The sequence below is a fragment of the Acomys minous genome (genome assembly GCF_964271855.1).
Source record: "Acomys minous genome assembly, chromosome: 12".
Lineage (NCBI taxonomy): Eukaryota > Metazoa > Chordata > Mammalia > Rodentia > Muridae > Acomys > Acomys minous.
In genome coordinates this window covers 92,163,947-92,173,699 of record NC_140493.1, presented here as the reverse complement: position 1 = coordinate 92,173,699, position 9,753 = coordinate 92,163,947, and the positions used below count along the sequence as shown (strand labels likewise).

Sequence of the window (9,753 nt, the reverse complement as noted above, 5' to 3'; positions counted from 1 at the left end):
CTAGTGAGAGAGCGGGATGTTTATCTCTTTAGAAGTCAAACCACTACAGCGGGGAGCTTGGATGTACTAGGTTGAAAACATCCTCTAAGAGACTCTGAGAGGAGTGTGTGTGTGTGTGTGTGTGTGTGTGTGTGTGTGTGTGTGTGTGTGTGTGTGTGTAAAAGAAAGAGAAGACTTGGGAATGTTTCGGCTGTTCATCCCCGCACTTCAAGAAGCTCCCAGAGAGAACTGCGCCAGGGAAAGCTTCAAGGCTTTGGACTCCAGCTGAGGCTTCAGGTTCTGGTTGCTCCAGGTTCCAGCAGCAACTTTGGTGGGATTGCTGGTTTGCTGAGGTCCTGCTGACTAGGCGTGGAGAGTCGTTCCTCGGAACTAATATCCTTACAGTTTCATTATTGTGTTCTTTAATCTCCTTTTCCTATAGTTTGGGTTAGTTGGGCTGTAAGGGAGGTAGGCTCATTTAATAAATTCATAATACAATATAGTTGTTAAGAAAATTGAGCCTACAGCTTGTCTTGGGTTTGCTCAAGTGTTACTGCTTGAATATAAAATGCCCTTCATGGGTTCACACACTGAGTGCTTGGTCCTCAGATGATGGCACTGTTTCCTACGTTCAGTAAACTGGAGCAGGTGGAACCTGGGTGGAGGAAGTGGGTAACTGGGCCTTTGCCTTTTAAGGTTATATGAGATCCTTCATACTTTCTGGTTCTGGCTTCCTGCTTGTGTGGGAGAAACAGTTTCTCAACTATTTTGGCCACCTTGCTGTTTTACCCAAGTAGTGGAAGCCAAACAAACCTGTACTGAAACCATGAACACAAATAGGTCTATCTTTCATCATGTTGTTCTTTTATGTACTATGGACACATGATGAAAGTCTACCTGCATACCAACTTTGGAACTGTTTCCAACTTAGATGATATAACATAATTTGAAGAACAAAATAATAAAAATCAAAACACAGCATAATATATTCAAGACTTTATTAGAAAAACTAATGGACAAGGTAGGTTTTTTTAAGCTAAGAAGACAATATGAAGCAATCACAAAGAAGTTACAAGATGAATCATAAAATCGTATAAGTACTTTTGGAATATAATGAAAGATATTTTTTCATTGTGAGGGTCTAATTAGATAACTATGAGTTGCTTTTCTCACTTTTAATTTCTTAAGCTATAAGGGCAATTATCTCTTTGTAAAGGCTGAGATCACAAACTCAGGTCAAGATCAGTTGATGTTTAAAAGCAGTCAGATGGATAAAAAGGATATCAAAGTGGATGTGATGGCATGCAGTGATCAAGTTACAAATCTGTTAACAAGAAAGTGGGTGGGAGTTCTATGAGATGCACATGCTTTTAAGTGCATATTATTAGCAAAGAGTGATGGCAAGTGTGATGTCCTGTGGCTATCTTGCAGGTGTGTTGTTCGTGGGCCTGTGTTAAGTTGATCAACAGCCACAGCAGCTGGACCCACAGCCTTGGGAGAGGCATCCAGGCACACAGACACTTGTGGGCTGGTAGCAAGTCCTGGTGCAGGTGACAGGTCCAGAGCAGGCTGGCTGGCAGCACAGGTTGAGGCAGAAGGGCTGGCAGCAGGGCTTGCAGCAGCTGGACTCACAACACCTGGGCTGGCAGCAGGGCTGGCAACAGCTGGAGATACAGCACCTGGGCTGGCAGCAGCTGGACTCACAGCACCTGGGCTGGCAGCAACTGGACTCACAACACCTGGGCTGGCAGCAGGGCTGACAGCAGCTAGATACACAGCACCTGGGCTGGCAGCAGCTGGACTCACAACACCTGGGCTGGCAGCAAGGCTGGCAGCAGCTGGACACACAGCAGCTGGGCTGGCAGCAGGGTGTGCTGCAGCAGCTGCTCACACAGCTTGGTTGGAAGCAGGTCCTACAGCAGGTGGTTTGACAGCAAGGCTGGCAGCAGCTGGAGCCACAGCAGCTGGGCTGGCAGCAGGGCTGGCAGCAGCTGGTCACACAGCTTGGTCTCCAGCAGGTGGTCCTGCAGCAGGTGGTCCTGCAGCAGGTAGGCTGGCAGCAACAGGAGTTGGTCATGGTGTTGGATGTGGAAGGAGGGTTCTGTTGACAGGAGTTTCTGAGATTCTGACAGCTGTTTCAGTCCTTGGGCTTTTATACCCTGGACATCCCTTGAAGGGACCAATGAGCAGGACTTTTCCTTATTGTTGGTTTTCTGATTTTCAAGAGGAGATTCTCCCAGTAGGAAGTTGCTCCTTAAGTATTACAAGTCCTTTGGAAATTACCTACAAGCAATTAATTGTGGATAGTTCATTGAGGGTATTTTTGGAATCATTACCACCATTCCTGCTTTGATTATTTTCTGGTCCTGTGATGGCTCTGTGGGCATGGAAGGAGCTGGTCGTCAGTTTGTATATTTTCCTGGTACAGTCTGGGAAGTGCTTGCGGGAAGAACTGTGATGTTGATGTGTTCACAGTGACGAATTCAGTCTTACCTGGGCCCAAGCCTGTTCATCAGAACTGCCTGCTTATTCCAGACTATAATAGACATGTTTATTTACAACGAAGACAGTCACCATCACACTGGCTGTGTCAAAGAAAGCATGTGTCCTTTGAGCATATGAATCAGGACCAAAGCTTGAGACTAGTGGGAGATGAACATGGGAGTTCACAAGGCATCAACAATTTATATCCTAACCCTACTTTGCAGAAGAATCTACAATCTTCTGTAGGACATCCTGACCTAGGTATAGTCTTCACCAAATAGGAAAATCCTATGACCCCATAGATACCATTTGTAAGATGAAATAGAATCATGTCATGCTTCCAGAAAAATGTATGTTTTTAAATGCATATCTCAGGCTAATATGACAAAGCTATCATTCATGTCAGTAAACATTAGTAGAGTATCTACTCTAAAGTAGCTGTTTTTCCTCATCATTATTGTTCCTTCCCTATAAGCCAAATAGTCTGATGACTCATCATAGCATAGTTTTGACAATTATAAAATTTTATCCAAATTGAAATGTCTTAGTATTTATTTTGCTTGTTTTTTCGTCACCCCTAATTATGTTTGCTAGAGTAACTTACTATTGAATATGGTACTTGTTTGTTCCTTTTTATACAATTGATTATTGCTTTGCATAATTTAAAAAACATATTTATTTTTAATTGTGTTCATCTATTTCTTCATCTATGTACATGCACCAAATGTGCAGTGGCCAGAGAACACTCAAGAAGACACCAGCCTTTGGGCTGAAGTGACAGGCAGGTGTAAAGCCTCTGTGAGCTTGCTGGGAATTAAGCCTGTGTCTTCTGGGAGAGCGGCTAGTGCTCTTAGCTGCTGAGCAATCTATCCAGTGCCTATTGTGTGATATTTTGACATATTAATTATTGTGTTATTGATAGAAAATTTTTATGATTAGGAAGTTTTGTTATTCATGCTGTCATGAATATTTTTGTCCAGACCTTGGTCTACTTGAGCACACAATCCTGTAAATATATTAATATTCTTAAGGTGATGATTCTGAGTTACAAATTTTGCATAAAGTCAGCATTAGCAGATACCTACCCATAACTTATTATTCTTATTGCTCTGTGGCTTACATCTATCTACCTATGTATCTATATACCTATGTATCTATATACGTATGTATGTATGTATGTATGTATGTATGTATGTATCTATCTATCTATCTACCTATCTATCTATGTGTATGTGTGTGTCTCCAGGCACATGTGTGTATCATGCAGAGGTCAGAGAACACTTTGCCTGAATGTTTTCCCTACCACACAGTGTGTTCCAGGGATGGGATTCAAGCTGTCAGTCACTTACCCATCTCACTGAACCACTCAGTTCTTTATGCTTTAATACCTGGTGTTTTCACTCTGGGGTTTGCAGAGTTTATGTTATCTATATAGGTAGAACATCTCATTATAATTTTTATTTGAATTTCTGACTATGGATGAGTTTAATTTACATATGTTCTTTAGATCTTTGTGTTTCTCATGTCTTAAGTTTGTTTCTGCTTATTTGTCTTTTAAAAATTCTTCATTGGAGTTCTTTAAATATCCTAGGTAGTAGCCTTTGTTCACTTCATCGCTGACCTTTCCTGAGCTGATGCTTGTCTTCTGTCAGTCTTTAGTTCTGTCTGGTCATGCAACCTTTTCTGGGGCATTTATCGACCTTTCTGTTTCTTATTGAGGACACTGGCCATCCTAAGACTAGGTAGATACCATCTTCTATTCGATCCAAAGATGCCATTCTTTTACAACTTACTCTGAATTTTTATTTACCCAAATACTTTAAAATACTTAAAATTACCATATTTTCATATATGTATATAAAGGACCTGATCACGTTCACTTCCCCATAACACTTTTTTGTTCATTCTCCCTCATCACAGTGGTCCCCTGCCTCAGGAAAACTCCCTGTCCTTGCTTCATACCACAAAGTAATCTAGTTCTGCATCTGGGAGAAGACATGCGGTATTTGATTTTCTTCACCATTTCACTTAACATTATAATCTCCAGGTCTGTCCATTTTCCTGCAGATGAAATACTTTAATTCTCCTGTAGGGTTGAATAATAACACTCATCACGGTGTCCACAGTCATTTTCTGCTTCATCAGCGCCTAGGCTGATTCCATGGTTTTGCTGTTACCCTCTTATCCATGCTAAAATAATCACACCTGGCACAGCTCATCCTCAGAGACAGCTGGTCACTTCACCACAGGTGCCCTTTCCCCATTTCACCATTTAGAAGACTCATCTCCCTAACTTCTTCTAGGTTCTAGGTTTAAGAATATTCCTGAACTTTAATTCATTCTCTGTTTGTGTATATGGGTCTTTTTCCTGCATGCAGGTCTTTGCACCATTTACATGTAGTGACTGTGAAGGCCCGAAGAAGGCATTGGGTCCCCTGGGAATAGACTGGGTATTTTTGGTTCTGCAGAAGAGTACCCAATGTTTTAAACCCATGATTCACCTCTTCAGTCTCAAATATAATTTTGTGTTAATTTTATCTTTAATTAATATGTTATATTTTCGTAAGTGAGGGATGATAGGGATCTGCTTTCATAGTTTGAGATTTGCTTATTGACCATTGTCTGAAAAGCTGTAAATAGAATTGACAGTTTTCTTTCAGTCACAGTCTTACCCAAAAGGTTCTTCCTCAGACCAATATTATCTGAAGTATATTTCCTTTAGTTCATTTAAAAATGCAGACTTTGATTTTGTTGACTTTCTTCATTTTTTTTTTCTTTTTAATGTTTGTTATTATTTGAAATTAAATTTTATTTTTATTTATTTATTTTTTTTTATTATTAATTTATTCTTGTTACATCTCAATGGTTATCCCGTCCCTTGTATCCTCCCATTCTTCCCTCCCTCCCATTTTCCCCTTATTCCCCTCCCCTATGACAGATCCTGAGGGGGATTACCTCCCCCTCTATATGATCATAGGGTATCAAGTCTCTTCTTGGTAACCTGCTGTCCTTCCTCTGAGTGCCATCAGGTCTCCCCATCCAGGGGACATGGTCAGAGGTGTGGCACCAGAGTGTGTGAGAACGTAATATCCCACTCTCCACTTAAGTTCATCACTTAGTTCCGTAATTTGAATTTACATGCAACTCTGTATAATTGCTTTTCTTAATCTGGTTTCACTCTTCAACTTAAAAAAAAAAGAGATTTATTTACTATTTATACAGTGTTCTGCCTGTATGCACATCTGCACACCAGAGGAAGCAACCAGATCTCATTATAGATGGTTGTGAGCCACCATGTGGTTGCTGGGATTTGAACTCAGGACCTCTGGAAGAGCAGGCAGTGCTCTTAACCTCTGAGCCATCTCTCTAGCTCTCATTCTCCAACTTTTAAACCAGAATACTACATTCAATATCTTTAAAGATTTCTTTGTAGCATAAATAACTAAAGACTACTGGTTTCGTTCAAAATGTCTTTTTAACAAATCCTCTAACTTCTGTCATCTTGTGTCTTCATTATCATTAAATTTCTCAAATGTTTTAATTTCCATTATAAAACCTTCCAATTTAGTATGTATTCCAAGTCATTAATTTTTTATATTGTGTCTTTTTTATAATAATTTTATTATTCAATTTCATTTGGTTCTGTTTAATGATTTTTTCTAAAAAATTAAGAATTAAACAACATAGTAATTTTACAACATAAAGAATGGTCTGTAAATGAAATTAATAATGTAATCACCATCATTACACCAAATGACATTATGGTGTCAGGAGGAAGGGGTTGGTCCCTCAAATTCAAGACCCAATTCTAGACATGCTCAGGTTTCTGTGGTGCCTGTGTTCATCTAAAACGTGTCTGGGCTGATTCACTACTCTTGGAGTCAAGTTTACTGATCCTACTGATAGGATCTTCTGCAAAGTGTTCATATTAAAGACCACTCAATGCTCAGATCTTGACTTCCCTCTTCTTTTTACATGAAAAGAAATAAAATAAAAATAAGTTTCTGGGTAGTTCTCTCTCTCTCTCTCTCTCTCTCTCTCTCTCTCTCTCTCTCTCTCTCTCTCACATACACACACACACACACATTTCTATCAAGAGTCTTAACATGTGTCTGATAAGACCGTGTGCCTGTGGCATCTCTTCCCACTAAGATAGATATTTATTTTCTTTGTTCCCACATTTCTATAGCAGCATCAGCCAACAGATTACTAAGTTCTCCACTTTTTCTTTCTCCCAGAAAGCCTGTTGTTTTCTCTTTCAGCTCCATGCTCATAGCTACCACTGCTCCTAGAGCCTCCTCCTCCTGTTGTCTCCTCCCCTCTCACAACCTCACTGACCTCAGAACCAAAGGTTTCATTTTTCTCAGTTGACTATTTTTCCTCTCCAATAGTTCAGGTATATTTTTGATCCCTTTACTGGTTCAAAGACCATGGAGGATCAAAGTGATGGTAGCATCATTAATTTGTTGTCGTCAATCTTGGTATTTGTCACTCTTACATTTCCTTAACCCAGTACAACCTGGAAGCAATTATTTCTGCAAGTGTGAGTGTGAGTGAAATATTTTCTAATTTTTCCAGTGATACACATAGCCATATAAGAATAAGGACCAGAAAAGCAAGGTCATTTCTATGACATTAACAAACTTTTAGTAGGGCAACTATTCACATCAAAGTCTCAAGACAGAGGCGGGAACACTTTTGTCATTATATGAATTTAAAGATGTTCACCATTTGCCTGACTGGAGCTCACATCATTTAGTGGGTCTTAAAAACACTGCAGGTCTTAAAGTGTGGGTGGTGGTGATCAAGACATGAGTAATGGATCGGGAAGAGCTCTGTTAATGAAGGTGAACCAAAAATGAGAGGAAGTGATGATGTTGCCAGAGAAGAAGGCAAAGTATACATCTTCCCAGTGTCCAGCTTGCAGTGTTAGGATTCCTTATGCTAACACTGCACCTCTGACTCCCTGACCTCAAAATCTCACTACCTGGGCTCTTGATTTGATCCTGTCTATCCCTAACTAGCCTGCCATAACACTAGTCACTTAGCTTGTGTTGGGTTTTCTCAGGTGTTACTGCTTGAGTATAAAAATGCCGTCCATGGGCATGCCCTCCATGCTTGGTCCTCAGATGATGGCACTGTTTAATACGTTCAGTAAACTGGAGCAGGGAAATCTGGGTGGAGGAAGTTGGTAACTGCGCCTTTGCCTTTGAAGGTTATATGAGGCTCCTCATACTTTCTGGCTCTGGCTTCCTGTCTGTGTGGGAAAAACAACTTCTCAACTGCTCTGCCCACTTTGCTTTTTATCCAGATACCAGCGGCCAACCAAACCTGTATTGAAACCATGAGTACAAATAGGTCTATCTTTCATCACGTTGTTCTTTTTATGTACTGTGGACACATGATGAAATTCTACCAGCATACCAACTTTGGAACTGTTTCCAACTTAGATGATATAACATAATTTGAAGAACAAAAACAATAAAAATCAAAACAAAGTATAATATATTCAAGACTTTATTAGAAAAACTAATGGACAAGGTGGGGTTTTTACAAGATGAATCATAAAATCATATAATCATATTTTTTCATTGTGAGGTTCTAATTAGATATCATGAGTTGCTTTTCTCGCTTTTAATTTCTTAAGCTATAAGGGCAATTATCTCTTTGTAAAGGCTGAGATCACAAACACAGGTCAAGATCAGTTGATGTTTAAAAGCAGTCAGATGGATAAAAAGGATATCAAAGTGGATGTGATGGCATGCAGTGATCAAGTTACAAATCTGTTAACAAGAAAGTGAGTGGGAGTTTTATGAGATGCACATGCTTTTAAGTGCATATTATTAGCAAAGAGTGATGGTAAGTGTGATGTCCTGTGGCTATCTTGCAGGTGTGTTGTTCGTGGGCCTGTGTTAAGTTGATCAACAGCCACAGCAGCTGGACCCACAGCCTTGGGAGAGGCATCCAGGCACACAGACACTTGTGGGCTGGTAGCAAGTCCTGGTGCAGGTGACAGGTCCAGAGCAGGCCGGCTGGCAGCACAGGTTGAGGCAGAAGGGCTGGCAGCAGGGCTTGCAGCAGCTGGACTCACAACACCTGGGCTGGCAGCAGGGCTGGCAACAGCTGGAGATACAGCACCTGGGCTGGCAGCAGCTGGACTCACAGCACCTGGGCTGGCAGCAGGGCTGGCAGCAGCTGGAGATACAGCACCTGGGCTGGCAGCAGCTGGACTCACAACACCTGGGCTGGCAGCAAGGCTGGCAGCAGCTGGACACACAGCAGCTGGGCTGGCAGCAGGGTGTGCTGCAGCAGCTGCTCACACAGCTTGGTTGGAAGCAGGTCCTACAGCAGGTGGGTTGACAGCAAGGCTGGCAGCAGCTGGAGCCACAGCAGCTGGGCTGGCAGCAGGGCTGGCAGCAGCTGGTCACACAGCTTGGTCTCCAGCAGGTGGTCCTGCAGCAGGTGGTCCTGCAGCAGGTAGGCTGGCAGCAAGGGGAGCAGCAGGAGTTGGTCATGGTGTTGGATGTGGAGGGAGGGTTCTGTTACAGGTGTTTCTGGGATTCTGACAGCTGTTTCTCAGACCTGGGGCTTTTATACCCTGGACATAGCAGGGCATAGCTTTTCCTTGTTGTTTGTTTCCAATGGTCATGTGAAAATACTCTTGAGGAAGTTGTTCAATGTATTACAAATCTTGGATAAGTTTCTTTAAATAGCTAATTGTGGAGAGTGTGTGTAGGGACTCATCAGCATTGTTTCTGCTCTGGCTGGGGTTATATGATGACCTTTGTGGCCATAGGAAGTGGTCTATTTTTTCCCTTCATCTTGTACCTGTGGCTTAATGCTGATTAGGGAAAGGCTATCATACTGATATGCTCATAGGGTCAAATCGAATCCACGTCTGGGTCTAAGCCTGTTGCTTAGCAAACCCTGCTTAATCCATACTTCAACAGGCAGTGAATATTTTCTGTGTTAAGTCAGCTGTATGCCCTGTCTTTTTCATATGCAAATAAACTCAAGCGTCGATCAACAGAGCCAGTAAAGTGACAGAAGGATCTAGAAATCATCAAACATTTAGATCTGCCTTCTTTTCTTTTTCTTTTTCTTTTCTTTTTTAAATCTTTTTTTTTTTTAGTTAATTTATTCTTGTTACATCTCAATGGTTATCCCATCCCTTGTATCCTCCCATTCTTTCCTCCCTCTCAATTTCCACTTATTCCCATTGGCCGGACCAATAAGCTCAAGTCAGACACCCTGCTCAGCACATTGTTTTCATAAAGGGAGGAAATTCTA

General features: G+C 41.4%; 1 protein-coding gene across 5 annotated transcripts; it reads right to left on the bottom strand.

The window, feature by feature from the left end:
* Positions 1-960: 960 nt before the first annotated feature.
* LOC311578822 (uncharacterized protein) lies at positions 961-9,022 on the bottom strand. 5 transcript variants are annotated; one of them, XM_084748889.1, is made up of 2 exons: positions 8,523-9,022; positions 961-2,032 (listed from the first exon to the last, which is right to left on the bottom strand). In XM_084748889.1, exons 1-2 carry the CDS (start codon positions 8,976-8,978, stop codon positions 1,442-1,444), a joined length of 1,047 nt encoding a protein of 348 aa, XP_084605015.1. In that variant the 5' UTR covers positions 8,979-9,022; the 3' UTR covers positions 961-1,441. The 5 variants fall into 5 exon arrangements, with proteins under 5 accessions (XP_084605015.1, XP_084605011.1, XP_084605012.1 ...); XM_084748885.1 differs by lacking the exon at positions 8,523-9,022 and having other exon boundaries at positions 961-1,688; positions 1,719-2,122; XM_084748886.1 differs by lacking the exon at positions 8,523-9,022 and having other exon boundaries at positions 961-1,718; positions 1,761-2,122.
* Positions 9,023-9,753: the final 731 nt, after the last annotated feature.